Genomic DNA, 16,594 nt, shown 5'->3' on the forward strand with positions numbered 1-16,594 from the left:
GAGCAGCCTTACCATATCATTAGCATATTACACTTTGATTGGCTGAACAGATGACCAGATGAGTGGACACTTAGCACATTAGGCTTTTATTATATAGGACTAGAGGCCCAGTGCACAGATTTGTGCACCAGTGGGGTCCCTCAGCCTGTCTATGCCCTCTTGCAATCCGGAACCCCTCGGGGGATATCAGATAGCCGTTTTGGGCCTGATCCCCACAGGTCCAATTGAGACAGGAGGGAGCCTGATCCTGTGCATTGAGCATCTGTCCGCTGGTGGTCAATGCACACACCAGTTGACTGGTCATTTGGTCACTTAGGCTTTTATATATATAACTCATATTTACTAATTTTAATCCATGTTTCAGGCTATAATAGTCTCATGTTTAACTTATCAATACACATTTTTAATCAGTTTCTCTTCTTTTAAACTCTTGCTTTTGTATGTTTAGCTGCCAGAATTATTTACTAAAGGAAAAATTTGATCTTCTGATTTTGCTTTTTTAAAATTTGGGTAAATAACATTTGCCTATAAATTAAAATTGAAACCATTCTACACTACCTATTGTCTCATATTTCAATCTAACTTTCTTCAATAACCTACTTCCCACAACTTTCTCTGTGATCCATACATACTGGAATGTTTCTCATTCCTCTACTCATTGTGAAATCTATCCTTTGGCCACACTCTGCCTAGATCCTACCAAGGCTTTCATCTCACCTCATATGTTACCTGTTTTACTACAGTTGTTTTCAATTATTCCATAAAGGATTATGTTTTTTCTCTGGAATTCTGAACACCCTGTACTAGTCATAAGACTCTTATCCAAGCAAATTATTTGCTATTTCACATAGGGAAAATGATGTAGAATATGTTTTAACGTAAACCACTTGCCACTTTCAAACTCAGAGTGGAATGGATGTTGGTGTGTGTGTATGTGTGTGTGTGTGTGTGTGTGTGTGTGTGTGTGTGTGTGAGAGAGAGAGAGAGAGAGAGAGAGAGAGAGAGAGAGAGAGAGAGAGAGAGATTAACTTTAGGCGGTTCCTATTTGTTACTTTCCTCACTCCAAATCTGGAATTTGAAATAATTTTTCCCAGATATCTTTTTTATTTCTGTTTTATTCCCCCAATAAACATTAACCTTGCTTGTAATGCAAAAACGTTTCTTTTAAAGTTAATTTTTAACTTATTATGTTTTTATTGCCATTTGGTCTCTGCACTAGGCAGAAACACCCTAAAACCTCTGCAGAGCAGTGTGTGACGGAGCTGCTGTCATGTTATCCAAGAAGTGGGTTTTGGCGGTTCTGCTGCTGCAGCTCTGTAGTGCTGGCTGTGGGTTCTGTGGAAAGGTTCTGGTATGGCCGGTTGACATGAGCCATTGGCTTAATATAAAGACCATTCTAGAGGAACTCACAAAGAAAGGACATGAGATAACCGTGTTGACTTTTCCACATACTAAGCTCATTGACTACAGGAAACCTTCCCCACTGAACTTCGAGGTATTACATTCAGAATATCCGAAAGAATTAGCAGAGAAAGCACAAGACAAATTTCTGGATGTAATTTTGAATGACTTGCCAAACTTAACACCCTGGCGATCAACAATCAGATTGAATGATGTTTTGATTGAAGTAACTGAAAATTTAAAAACCCTGTGTGAGAATGCAGTCTACAATCAGACACTCATGAAGAAGCTCCAGGAAACCAACTACGATGTAATGCTCATAGACCCTGTCTTGCCCTGTGGAGAGCTGGTGGCTGAATTGCTTGCAGTCCCTTTTGTGCTCACATTAAGGGTGTCTATGGGAGGCATGAAGGAGAAACACTGTGGGAAACTTCCTACTCCACCTTCCTATGTTCCTGTTCAGATGGTGGGACTTACTGACCGAATGACCTTTCTGGAAAGAGTGAAAAATACAATGCTCTCCGTTTTCTTTGACTTATGGATCCGGGATTATGACATTCATTTTTGGGACCAGTTTTACAGTGAAGCATTAGGTAAGACATTTTGCTTTTTATTTTGAACTTGTTATCAGAAGAAATTTAGAAATCTAAGTGAATGAAATCTAAGTGAATGAAAGGAATACAGTTTAAAATATCTGTCTTACATTTAAAACTCTACCAGTAACAGTAATCAAATTGTTATCAAAAACTAAGTGGAAATGGGAACAAAGAATCTTTTGCCATGGTTACTCTGTCTTTATAGTCATCAAACCACTTCTCATAAGACAACTTGATACTTGTTAGGAATGTTTGTCATATTTGGATATTACATAAATACAGTACATTGAGTTTCCATATTAGAGGAAGTTATAGCTATTCTTGGTGAAGACAGTATAATGTTTATCCTAAGAGCAAGATAACCTACATATCTGATATCAGTAATGAGTTAAAATATGGTTATTAACAAATATATTCTATTTAATCCATCTGTATCCACTTCAAACATTTTTTATAATTAGTGATGATTACACTCAATCTTATACCATTTTTACTAGAACAGGGTGTCAACCATTTTTTTTTACTTTATTGTTGAGTGTATTACAAATGTTGTCTCCTTTATTCCTTCTATGCTCCCAACTGCCTAGTTCCTTCTGTGCCTAGGGCCTTCACCATCCCAGTTTCTGTGTTCATGGGCAATGCATATCCTATATAAAAGGCTAATATGAAATTGTCTCCTTGGGAGTTCAACTGACCTGGAATTCGCCACATGCTATGACGTGGGCTGACCACCAGGGGGTGGCGTGGAACAAAGGCAGACCCCATCCAGCAACCAGAAGACCCCAATCGACCCTGAGTGCTTGCCAGGGATAAGAACCCTACCCATGCACAAATATACACAGGTTCTTTGGTTAAACTCTTCCCACTGCCCCATTCCCCCCTTCCCTGTAAGATTCATCAGTCTGGTTCATGTTTCCATACATCTTGTTATATTTTATTCATCAATGTATTGCTTACATTAGTTTCCACATATAAGTGATACCATGTGATATTTGTCTTTCTTTGACTGGCTTATTTTGCTTAGCATAATCACCTCCAGGTTCCACCATGCTGTCTCAGATGGTAATAGATCCTCCATTTCTACAGCTGCATGATATTCCACTGTGTAAATGTACCACAGCATTTTTATCCATTCCTCTACTGACCGAATGACCGAATGGGCACTTGGGCTGTTTCCATATCTTACCTATTGTAAATAACAATGCTATGAACATAGTGTTGCATACATTCTTTCTGATTGGTGTTTTGGTATTCTTAGGATATATTCTTAGAAGTGGGATCACTAGATCAAATAGCAGTTATACTTTTAATTTTTTTAGGAAATTCTACACTTGTTTGTTGATTTATTGATGGTAGGCATTGTGGCAGGTATGAGATGATAGTTCATTGTCATTTTTACTTGAATTTCTCTGATGATTAATGATCTTGAGCATTTTTTCATGTATCTTGGCCATTTATGTGTCCTCTTTAGAAAAGTATCTATTCATGTCCTCTGCCCAACTTTTTAATTGGTTATTTGTCTTGTTTTTGTTGAGTTGTATGAGTACTTTATACATTTTGGAAATTAACCCCTCATCTTGTATATCACTGACAAATATGTGCTCCCATACAATGGGCTCCCTTTACATTTTTATACTGGTTCCTTTTGCTGTGCAAAAGCTTTTAATTTAATGTAGTTTCATTTGTTTATTTTTTTCCTGTTTTTCGTGCCCTAGGAGATGTATCCATAAATGTATTGTTACATGAGATGTCTGATAATTTGCTGCCTATATTGTCTTCTAGGATTTTTACAGTTTCATGAATTACATAAAAATCTTGTATTCATTTTGAGTTTACTCTTGTGTATGATATAAGTTGGTGGTCTAGTTTTTACTGTTCTGCATGTAGCTGTCTAATTTTCCCAACACCATTTATTGAAGAGGCTGTCTTGACTCCACTGTATGCTCTTGCCGCCTTTGTCAAATATTCATTGAGCATAATGGCTTAGGTCAATTTTTGGGTTCTTTTTCTGTTCCATTGATCTATATGTCTGTACTTGTGCCAGAACCAGGCTGTTTTGATGAGCTTTGTAATATAACTTGATATCTGGTATTGAGATCCTTCCAACTTTGTTCTTCTTTCTCAAGATTACTGCAGCTATTTGACATCATTTTTTATTTCATACAAATTTTTGGAATATTCATTCTAGATCTGTGAAATATGTCAGTGGTATTTTAATAGGGATTGAATTGAATCTATAGATTGCTTTAGATAGTATGGACATTTTAATTATGTTAATTGTACCAATCCATGAACATGGTATGTTCTTCCACTTGTTTATATCTTCTTCTATCTCTTTTATCAATGTCTTATAGTTTCCTGAGTACAGTTGTTTTACTTTTTTGGTTAAGTTTATTCCTAAGTATCTGAAATTGTTTCTTGCAATGATAAATGGATTTTTTTTTTTAGTTTCTCTTTCTGATAGATCATTATTGTTGTATAAAAATACCATTGAGCCTGGCCAGTGTGGCTCACTGGTTGAGCATTAACCTATAAAGCAGGAGCTCACAGTTCCATACCCAGTCAGAGCACAAGCCCAGGTTGCAGGCTCCATCCACAGTAGGGGGTGTGCCAGAGGCAGTAGATCAAGGATTCTCTCCCATCATTGATGTTTCTTTCTCTCTCAATCCCTCTTCCTACTTCTAGGAAATCAATATATATTGAAGAAGAGTAGTTAAAGAAGACATCCCTGTCTTATACTTGTTCTTAAGGGAAATGGTTTTAGTTTTTGCCAACTGAGTATGGTGTTGACTGTACATTTGTCATATATGGCCTTTATTATGTCAAGGTGTGATTCCTCTATTCCCACTTTGCTGAGAGTTTTTATCAAAAATGGTGTCAGATTTTCTTCAAACACTTTTCTGCATCTATTGATATAATCATGTGCATTTGTATTTCAATTTGTTCATGTATTGTATCTTGTTTGTTGATTTGTGAATATTGTACAGCCTTGCATCCCTGGAATAAATCCCAGTTGGTCATGGTGTATGATCTTTTTAATATGTTGCTGAGTCTTATTTGCTAATATATGTTGAGTATTTGGACAGGTTCATCATGGCTGGTCATTGAAAAGATTCCTAGGAAACTTTATATTTCTTGGGGGAATGCTACACATAAACCTGAAAAATAATTAGAAAATCCTAAAAGACTTTGTGTCTTGAGCAGTTAAAAAGAACCACTAGCCGAAACCGGTTTGGCTCAGTGGATAGAGCATCGGCCTGCGGACTGAAGGGTCCCAGGTTCGATTCCGGTCAAGGGCATGTACCTGGGTTGCGGGCAATCCCCAGTGGGGGATGTGCAGGAGGCGGCTGATCGATGTTTCTCTCTCATCGATGTTTCTGACTCTCTATCTCTCTCCTTTCCTCTCTGTAAAAAAATCAATAAAATATTAAAAAAAAGAACCACTAATCAATAGGTTGATATACACCTAATCAACTTATTTTTAATCTTTGCCTTTTCTGCTTAAAATGCTTTTATTTGCAATTTCATACACTTAGCTGAGAGCTGAATCAATCAACTCAGAAAGGTTTCTACTTCAGCTGTCTTTGAGAAGCACAAACAAGAACAAACAAAAGATCATATCTCACACTAAATATATGATCTAATCTACTTCACTGAATATCAAATTGTTTTACAGAACTAATGTTCAAAGAAACCAACTTAAGAAAACCTTTGAGCCTGGCTAGTGTGATCGATCTGTGAACCTGGAGGTCACGGTTAGATTCCAGGTCACGGCACACACCTGGGTTGCAGGCTAGATCCCCTGTGTGGGGCATGCTGGGGGCAGCAAATCAATGATTCTCTCTTATCACTGATGTTTCTTCTCTCTTGATCACTCTCCCTCTTTGAAATCAATAATAATGTATCTTTTAAATCCTTTTATATACCCATGATTTAAACTCAAAGGTAATGATTTGCTATAATTAGTAAACTATAATCATTATGCATGCTGGGAGCACACTACTTACTAGGCTCTATAGATATAGGAAAAAATTATAAGAATCTTGGCTCAAATCTACCATCAGTGGTAACAGAAAACTATATTATATCTGGCCACATTTTGGCATGGTAGGATTATGAGTAAAGACCTCTGAAAAGCCTCAACTTGAGAAAAAGGACAGAAGCATTATATAAGGAGGAGAAAAAAAAGCTTCTTCTATTAAATAAAAATTGTACTAATAATGTTTTCAGGCAAGAAGTCTTTAAAATTAAAAAAACACCCCACTTAACTCACTTAAACTAACAGATTCATTTGATAATATCTACTTGGTAGCTAAAATTTAACCCATTAATTAACTTAACCCACATAACACACATATATTTAGAATTATCCATTTTGATTATATAATTCAATTTTTATGTAAATTATATAACTAAAAGAAATTGGGTATTTGTCTATTTAATTTCAGTTTTATGTCCATAATTCCTCTTATGTAACATTTCAAATACAATTTATGAAATTATTTACAGTTTGTTTTATATTAAATTCATTTTCATTCTCTTTCCATTTATCTCTTCTATACCCATTATTGTGAATCATTGCTTTAAATGTAGAATTTTTCTAATTGCTTTAAGTTGTCTTTCTAAAATGAGGCTAAGGTCATATAAACTAAATCACTTAGGCAGGAAAATGATTAATTTAAATAAGATAATGACTAATAACACTATCACCTTGGGTTTGGAATCAAGGCAGGATTTGAGTCTCAAAAAAAGTAGACATCCAGAGGGCAAAAACACATTAATTCAGAAGCTAAGGGATGGGGTTCTAATCTAATCTCTGGCAATTTCAAACTGAGTGTCCTTGGTCAAAACTTCTTCATTATCAAATTATAGTCTTTGGACTAAATGAATTTACATTAAAAAGTAATGACTATAAAATGAAGCTTTCCTCCCTGGGTTTATGTCACCATCAACTTTAATTAGAATACTAAAGTGAAAAGGATTCTCACCTGTTTTTTTCCCTTCCTCTCAGTTATAAAACATCTATTTTTAATAAACAGAAATTAAAGACTTGGTTATTTGCAGTTATTTATTCTTCTGCATAAAAACCTAAAATTAATACCCTAAATACCCTTCAAAACACATCAGTGAGGCAGCAGTAAAGTAAGACAGCAGTAAAAAGTTGTGAGATAACTGTAGTATGTATTTGTGAACCACACATCCCAAAAGAGGGTCATCATGAGTATGAATTATTCATGGAGTTCTTACTAATAAAGTAGTGCCCCATGAACTGAAGTGATGAGATATCACACAGAAGGATGAGGTCGACTAATATTGATGGGATTCTATAAAAATATGAGTAATCCTGAAATTAAAACATGCTGGAGATGTCATGGACATATTCTTGACTAGAAGACTAGAAACCATTGTGGGGTGATTTGCTGCAGATATTGTGGAGCTAATCTATCATCTGACATTCAATTGGAGAGAAAAAATTAGCAATAAATTTATTAGAAATTTGGAGTTGTGTTTAAATGTTTGGTTTCTTTTATCTTGTAAAAAGAAACAAATAATCTATTCTCCTTTTTTAATTTTCTTTTTTATTTCTTTCATCTTTATTTATTTTTCTCTTTCTTTTTTATTTCATTTGATTATATTAATGCCCCTTTTCATTTGCCATCTAAAAGCCATATCATTCTAGAGGACCTAAACTTAATTTTCCCTTGAGAGCTAATCAAAAAGTTAGTGGTGCAATTTTCCCATTTAACTTATAGTCTATTTCCTTTTACCCAACTTTTTTTTTTCCAGGAAGACCCACTACATTATGTGAGACTCTGGGGAAAGCTGAAATTTGGTTAATTAGAACATATTGGGATTTTGAATTTCCTCGTCCATATCTACCTAATTTTGAATTTGTTGGAGGATTGCACTGCAAACCTGCCAAACCATTACCCAAGGTAAGACTACAGCATTGGTGGATTTTATGTATCTTATGATGTGACACCTGATTTCCTTTTAAAATTTACAGTCTTGGTAACAGTGACATGATGTTGAATATCATTGGATGGCCAACTCTATTTCCATGCCAGAGGGCTCTTGTGAGTTATTAATAGGTATTTTAGGTAATATATTGGGAAATCAAGCTAAAAAAACTGGCATGATTGAAGCACATCTTAAAATATCTTTCTTTTTTTTTTTTTTTTTTACAATAGGGATAATTGATAGGAGCAACTGAAAACTAAAGCCATGAAAATCAGTAAGGAGACTGCTATAGTATTCTTTATAAGCATGAAAAAGTTATGAAAATGGGCATATATTATGAAGGTTGAGAGACAAACATGCTTTCATGAGACACAGGGATAAGTTCCACACTATTTACTGGTGAGAGGGTGTTGTGCCCAGATTTCAAGATTCCCAAGACCCCCAGGGAGCCAGCCAGTCGGATGCAAAAGCAAAGAGACCTTTTAATTCAAGCCGCTTGCGCTCCCTGTTCACCAGACTCACCGACACAACGGCAAGCCCAGTGGCCGAGAGAGCGAGGCCTGATGGGACAGGGGGTTTTATAGGGGGGTGGAGTAAGGGCAGGAGAGGGGACTGTGGGCCCCGCCGATTGGCCAGGTGCGAGTCGGTGTCTCATTACACAGGATGTGGTCATAGTGATGGCGTGCACTTCCCTTGATTATTATTGGTTAGTCCAGAGAAATCCTGGGTGTGGCTAGCAGAGGCTTCTTCCGGGAAGAAGCACATGGCTCTGTCCAAAAATGGAGGACCCAAGGCAAGATGGAGGGCGCAGTCCTCGCCCGGGCTCCAGGGGCTAGTCCAATCACCGGGGGTCCAGCAGATCCACCAGTTCCAGCCCAGACAGGAAGTCCACGTCCTCCGTCTCGTCCCCGGGGGCGCCGGCGATCGCCTCCTCCTCCGTCTCCTCGGACTAGGGCACATGCCCCACTCCGCCGCCGCTGCTGCCGCGTGGGTCCGGTCCGGGGGGCAGCGGGTGGGTGGCGGCCTGCGCTGGGCTCCCGCTGTGGGCTGGGGAGTCGATGCCCAAGGCCGCCAGCAGCACGGCCAGGCTGTGCCCCATGGGGCCCAGCGGCCGGCCCACGCAGGCCCCGGCCCCTCTGACCGGGCCCTGAGGGCTGCATGGACCCCCGGCCCCAGTGCGGGCCTCATCCTCCAGAAATTGTTTCTTTATTATGGTGTGGGGTCACAACATTAGTAACAAAGAAACAGAATTAAAACTTTACTGTGGGGAGCCGCTACAGAGTTTTGGACAGGTTCAAGCCTTGGACTGATGAGAGGGCACAGTCCTCTCATTGCCAGGTGCAAGTCCCATCTTGGAGGGCAGGGCCCTCCCAGCACAGTTATAGCCAACAGCTGTACTTGTAAGCTTGAACCTATGGTCCGAACATGTAGCCCCACATGCCTGAGTGATGTAGGCTTGATAGAGTTCAGGTGCATGTAGTTGAGTAGGATTGAAACCCAGGAGAATGTTGTAAACATCTTGGTCATGCCCTTACTTTGCCTCGTAGCATCTGCTATAAAATAAAGGCATGGCTGTGGGCGTGGTCGCTGTCTCTCAGAGAATCAGCATCCCACCAAGACCTGGCTTTCATTCCCTTGTCTGTCTTTTCTAAACCTTTCAGCCGCCCCCATTCAGGTTCACCCCTGGCTGTGTTGGCACATGGCACACTTTAGAAAGATCTGCCTCCAAGCTCTGAGGGTGGGTTCCTGCCTCAAACCCCAGTCTTACAGGAATCAGCTTTGGGAAATAGCTTGGAGGAGGGCACAGACGTTGCCAAGAAAATCCCCTACAGGACTGACTTCCTTCTGCTTTGTCGCAGCAGATCTTTTGGACGTAATGAACACCACCCATGGTTTTTATATAAGTAGATACCACAATTCTAACAATATCTGCTTAGGCATAAAGGAAGACTTGAACATGAGAAAATTACTAATCAAGCCATAGGCAGATCAACACAGTAATGATATATTAGATGTAAACTGTAACTTTATTGGGGTGACATTGGTTAATAAATTTATATAAGTTTCAAGTGTACAAATCTATGATACATTATCTGTATATTGCATTATATATTTTCTCCTAAAGTGAGTTGGTGGTTAACGTTAAGCTCCATTTTTCATGAAAAGTTTCAAAGACTTTTTAAAAATCTAACCAAGCCTCTGACAATTCCCTTGAATCTTTATTTTAGAAGTATAAGAGAACTTTATTTTATTCCCTAAGATACTGTATATCTATAATACAACGAATTTTTCTCTACAGGAAATAGAAGAATTTGTCCAGAGCTCGGGCAAAGATGGTATTGTGGTGTTTTCTCTGGGTTCAGTCATTCAAAATCTCACAGAAGAAAGGGGCAATCTTGTTGCCTCAGCCCTTGCCCAGATTCCACAGAAGGTTAGTACAACCTTTAATTCTGCTGGGCTGGTATCTTTCCCACTGAAAGTTGAATCTCATTTTACACTTAACATATCAGGTACCAGTATTAAGTAAAAATTTGTAAAACACTACAATAGTGAGTGTAGGCATATTTGCACCTTGCTTGCTGAGTTTTCTGTAGAGATGAAAATATTAAGCACCATTTTTCATGAAATCTTAAGGCCTGCTCTAACAACTCCCAAATAGTTCTGAAGTGCATTTACTCCAGTACCAGGAAAAAGGAGAAAAGAAATGGCAAATATAGGTATGAAAGCTGCATAAGAATATCCTCCATGTCTGCCAGAACCGGTTTGGCTCAGTGGATGGAGCGTCGGCCTGCGGACTGGAGGGTCCCAGGTTCGATTCCGGTCGGGGGCATGTGCCTGGGTTGCGGGCACATCCCCAGTGGGGGGTGTGCAGGGGGCAGCTGATCGATGTTTCTCTCTCATCGATGTTTCTGGCTCTCTGTCTCTCTCCCTTCCTCTCTGTAAAAAATCAATAAAATATATTTAAAAAAAAAAAAAGAATATCCTCCATGCCTTTGTTTGTATTAGGACTTGATTCATCATAGTTAAGCACAGAAGTAGAAGCCTAGATTCATTTAGCATTTTAATTAACATTTTCTAGAATTAAAAGGCCATAGAAATGTTAATATAGTCTAGCACTTTGCATGTCCTAATTTATGATATTCAATTCATTTTAATGTTATCACCACCATCCTAGATTACTGCTCTTTTTATATTGCTATTTATAAAACATCCAACAGCTGTTTTTATTTGTATATTTGGTTAAATTCCATAAAATTCTATAAAAATTATATATAAATACAAATATGATAATTGAAGAAATGAAACCAAACAATATACTTCACCAAACTTTGGAATATAAGCAAAAGCACTACCATATTTTACTTTATTTTTTTGATTAATTAAATCTTTATTATTCAGATTATTACATTTGTTCTTCTTTTTTCCCTCCATAACGCCCCTCCACCCAGTTCCCACCCCACCCTCTGCCTCACTCCCCACCCACTGTCCTCATCCATAGGTGCACAATTTTTGTCCAGTCTCTTCCCGCATCCCCCTCACCCCTTCCTCCCCCTCCCAAGAATAGTCAGTCCACTCCATTTCTATGCCCTTGATTCTATTATAATCACAAGTTCATTCTGTTCATCAGATTATTCACTTGATTTTCAGATTCACTTGTTGATAGATGTGTATTTGTTGTTCATAATTTGTATCTTTACCTTTTTCTTCTTCTTCCTCTTCTTAAAGGATACCTTTCAGCATTTCATATAATACTGGTTTGTTGGTGATAATCTCCTTTAGCTTTTTCTTATCTGCAAAGCTCTTCTTTATCTGACCTTCAATTCTGAATGATAGCTTTGCTGGATAAAGTAATCTTGGTTGTAGGTTCTTGGCATTCATCACTTTGAATATTTCTTGCCACTCCCTTCTGGCCTGCAAAGTTTCTGTTGAGAAATCAGCTGACAGTCATATGGGTATTCCCTTGTAGGTAACTGGGTTTCTTTCTCTTGCTGCTTTTAAATTCTCTCTTTGTCTTTTGCTCTTGGCATTTTAATTATGATGTGTCTTGGTGTGGTCCTCTTTGGATTCCTTTTGTTTGGGGTTCTCTGCGCTTCCTGGACTTATAAGTCTATTTCTTTCACCAGGTAGCGGAAGTTTTCTGTCATTATTTCTTCAAATAGGTTTTCAATATCTTGCTCTCTCTCTTCTTCTGGCACCCCTATAATTCGGATGTTGGTATGCTTGAAGCTGTCCCAGAGGCTCCTTACACTATCTTTGTATTTTTGGATTCTTTTTTCATTTTGCTTTTCCAGTTGGGTGTTTTTTGCTTCTTTGTATTTCAAATCGTTGACTTGATTCTTGCGATCCTCTAATCTGCTGTTGGGAGTCTGTATAATACTCTTTATTTCAGTCAGTGTATGCTTAATTTCTAGTTGGTCCTTTATCACAACCTCGAGGGTCTCATTTTCTTGTAGGTCTCATTAAGTTTATTGGAAGTTTCTAGAAAATTCTTGAAAAACCTTAAAAGTGTGATTTTGAACTCTATATCCAGTAGTTTGCTTTCCTCCATTTCTGTCATTTGTGTCCTTTTTCTTTGTCTCCACATTTTTTATGCTTCCCTGTGTTGATAAAGTGGTTTTCTGTGCTAAGTGTCCTCTAGGGCCCAGTGGTTCAGCTTCCTCAATTACCTGAGGTGGACACTCTTGGTGCACCCCCTTGCGGTCTTTGTGCAGTCTTGTTGTAGTTAAGCCTTGGTTGTTGTAGGTATCACTGGGAGGAATTGACCTCCAGGCCAATTGGCTGTGAGAATCAGCTGTGTCTGCAGTGGGAGAACTTCTGTGCTGGAGACACCCCTCCGGGGCAAGACTTGCTTCAGTGGGGCTTTGGTGCTCACTGAGTCTGCCCCCTGAGTGTGTCCTTTATGGTTCCATGGAGCTGCAAACTGGATGGTCCCACTCTGACCTCTGGGTATACTGGCTCCTAGATCTCTAGGGAGGTGCTAATCTAGCCTCTGCCTGAGGCTATCCAGCAAAAGCCTCCCTGCAGGGCTTGGGCGGGTCAGCTCCCACGGGAGCAACAGGGCGGGGCTAGCAGTTATAGTTGCTCTCAGAGACTCCGCTTCTCAATGTCCCAGTAATCGCTGCAAGCCCCTCCGAGAGAAAGCTGCCCTCGAGTTCCAAATGATGCCAGACAGTCCCGCTTCTCCTGTATGAGTCTGGGTCCCCAGAGACTCGCTCGGAACTGGAGCTCAGAGCCTGAGACTCCCTCCAGATTGAAAATGACAACCGCGCCCTCAGCCACCAGCCCTCTCTGCGTGCGCCTCTGTACCTTAGTATTTTACTTGAGCACTGTGCCTCCTCTGAGTCTCGGTATGCTTTTCTCTTTCCTTCTAGTTGTGGAATTTCCACTCAGCCAGCCTTCCTGTGGTTCTGGATGATGTCTTTTAGTTGTATTTTTGAAGTGGTTGTTCGAGGCAGCAAACTCCGGTGTTTACCTATGCCACCATCTTGGTTTCTCTCCATATTTTTACTTTAAAATAAAGAAGTTGTGGGAGAAAAAAGAAGTAGAAAGAAATGGAGGATGAAATGATAACCAGTCATCCAAAAAATAAGTACTTAAAATCTAAAGCAATATTTGTAAAAACATTAATATGAAGAAAAGGTTGGAGTACCAGTGATAAAATTTTATACAGAGGACCTGAGCCATAAAAATTTTAACTCCCAAACTCTGATTCATTAGACTATCATGGCATTATTTTCTAAGTCTTCACTTATAATCTCACTCCTGTAAGTTCTTAGTTATAATAGACAAAATGATATCTGGAAATTGCCACAAACTCGTTTAAAAAGGTTGTTATAAACAGCCCCACTATTTCTTTGTGTTTATAAAGTACGCTTCTATACTCCTTCTCAACTATCACCTAAAGTAGAGTAGATGCATGGTATATACAAACTCTACAACCTTAAAATGTCATTATCCTGTGGTATTACTTGTGAAATATATTCACTGTCTTCCACAGGTTTTATGGAGATACAAAGGAAAGAAACCAGCCACATTAGGAGCCAATACTCAGCTCTATGACTGGCTACCCCAGAATGATCTTCTTGGTAAGACTAAGGGGAAGAAAGGCTATATAGTAGTTGTTGGACAAGTTGATCAATTCTTTAACAGCTAATAAAAGCATAAAAACTAATATCAACAAATAGTTAACAATAGTAAATATTTTTCATTTTACCTCTAATTCAAAAAGATGTAATTAAATATTTGACCATTAATTTTATAGATTCATACTTGCTATGAATTTAGATAAGAGTTTCAGGCAACACAGAGGGAATTAATGCCTCCTTTTCCTGGGATAACTATTTTCTGTGGTAGCACTGCCCCACAGGAAATACTGTAGAAAATACTGCCTTCTTCAATAACTTATCCCATAGGTCTTCCTCTTCTGTCTCCACATTTCTGTTCATGCATTATAATAAAATTTTCACCCACTTCTCATCCTATCCCCACACTAGGTCATCCAAAAACCAAAGCTTTTATCACTCATGGTGGAATAAATGGGATCTATGAAGGTATCTATCATGGGATCCCTATGGTGGGAATTCCCATGTTTGCTGATCAGCATGATAACATTGCTCACATGAAGGCCAAAGGAGCAGCTGTGGAGGTGAACATGCACACAATGACAAGTGCAGACTTGCTCAAGGCCTTGAGAACAGTCATTAATGATCCTTCGTAAGTACTACTTCTTTCTATAGGATTACCATTGATTGTATTAAGCACCATACAAGAACATGTTAGAGATCATGCTTACCTTGCAATGGATCTTATCCCATAATCTTGAACCATTCACAATCTTGGTCTTGGAAATCTTTTGGAAAGTACAGTTCATACAGTGTCACACTTCCAGCTCAGAAAAATTGGGTTTCAATTAACAACTGTTTTATTCTTATTGCTTTTCCTATACCTGCATTTAACCACAGTCCGTTAATAATATATTTATTTTACCATATCCCTACTATATGTGTTAAAATTCTATACAATGAGCAGTGTTCATGTAACAATTCTGTGGCCCTTAGTTTAATTTTTATAACATGTATCATGTGACAAACAAACACAATATTTCATTCATTTCTTTCTCTTTTGCCTTGTTCCTTATTTGCCTTCCAGCTATAAAGAGAATGTGATGAGGTTATCAAGGATTCACCACGATCAACCTGTAAAGCCCTTGGATCGAGCAGTCTTCTGGATCGAGTATGTAATGCGTCACAAAGGAGCCAAACACCTGCGGCCAGCTGTCCACAACCTCACCTGGGTCCAGTACCACTCTTTGGATGTGATTGCGTTCCTGCTGGCCTGTGCAGCATCTGCTATATTCTTGATCACAAAATGTTGTTTATTTTCTTGCCGAAAATTTGGTAAAACAAGAAAGAGGAAAAAGAGAGAATAGATCTTTCCAACTTAGGCAAAGTTCTGAGTGGACAAACCTGTTTCTTCCTGCACATCCTTCTTGTTTTCAATTTTGAATTTCCTCTTTTTTCAGCCTAAAGAAACAGCCTAGAATTCCACACGATCATTCACTGGTGAGCATGTCCTATAGTTCCTTTATAACCTCAGGCATGTTTACCCTCTTCCTCTTTATCCACTTTCTGGCACAGGGACATTAATAACTCTAAAAATTCTATTCATGATATCACTATTTTAATTGTATAACCTTCAGTGATATGATGATTGCTGGAGATAACAAAATATGAGCCCAATTTCATGAATGTGGGGATCTGAGAATAATACAACCAATCATATAAACAGGGAAGTGTCCTCAAAAGTTAGTTTGCTATGAAAATAAGATTTCTGTTTTAAATAAAAATAAGCCTCTCTACTTACCCAATGTTATTAGGATTAGGCCAATTGTGGAAATGATGATGATAAGACATCCTGCTTTGGAATATTTACAAAGTTTCTATAAAGCTCAGCATTGGTCTGCTCAGGTGCCATAACAAAATACTGCAGACTCAGTGGCATAAGCAACAGAAATTATTTTTTCACAATTCTGGAAGCTAGATATACAAGATCAAGATGCCAGCAGGGCCTGGCTACAGTGGCTCAGTGGTTGAGCATGGTGGACCTATGAACTAGGAGGTCACTGTTCCATTTCCGTCATGGCACATGCCTGGGTTGCAAGCTCGATGCCCGGTAAGGGGCGTGCAGGAGGCAGTCAATCAATGATTCTCTCATCATTGATGTTTCTATCTCTCTCTCCCTCTCCCTCTCTGAAATCAACAAAGATATATATATATATATATATATATATATATATATATATATATATAGAGAGAGAGAGAGAGAGAGAGAGAGAGAGAGAGAGAGAGAGAGAGATGCCAACAGAATTGGTTTCTGGTGAGGCCTCCTTGCTGACTGTAGAGAGCAACCTTTCCCCTTTGTCCTCTCATGGCCTTTCCTCTGTATGCCCCTGGTAAGAAAAAGATGCCTTATGTCTCTTCCTCTTCTTACATGGATACAAGTCTTCGGGATTAGAGTGCACCTTCATAACCTAATTTTTTTGTAAATACCTTGTTAAAGGTCTTATCTCCAACTATAGACACATTGGGACTTAAGGCTTCAATATATAAATTTGAGAATGGTACACACTTTAGTTC

The 16,594-nt window shown here is 38.7% G+C and overlaps 2 protein-coding genes across 5 annotated transcripts in view; both read left to right on the forward strand.

The window, feature by feature from the left end:
• LOC132218448 (UDP-glucuronosyltransferase 2B31-like) overlaps window positions 1-16,594 on the forward strand; it is a 104,906-nt gene that overhangs the window by 67,204 nt on the left and 21,108 nt on the right. The window lies entirely within an intron of this gene.
• LOC132218507 (UDP-glucuronosyltransferase 2A3-like) lies at window positions 1,212-16,237 on the forward strand. The gene is made up of 6 exons (XM_059669770.1): window positions 1,212-1,994; window positions 7,785-7,933; window positions 10,258-10,389; window positions 13,957-14,044; window positions 14,453-14,672; window positions 15,108-16,237. Exons 1-6 carry the CDS (start codon window positions 1,271-1,273, stop codon window positions 15,385-15,387), a joined length of 1,593 nt encoding a protein of 530 aa, XP_059525753.1. The 5' UTR covers window positions 1,212-1,270; the 3' UTR covers window positions 15,388-16,237.

The sequence above is a fragment of the Myotis daubentonii genome, chromosome 1, assembly GCF_963259705.1.
Source record: "Myotis daubentonii chromosome 1, mMyoDau2.1, whole genome shotgun sequence".
In the NCBI taxonomy this organism is placed as follows: Eukaryota; Metazoa; Chordata; class Mammalia; order Chiroptera; family Vespertilionidae; genus Myotis; species Myotis daubentonii.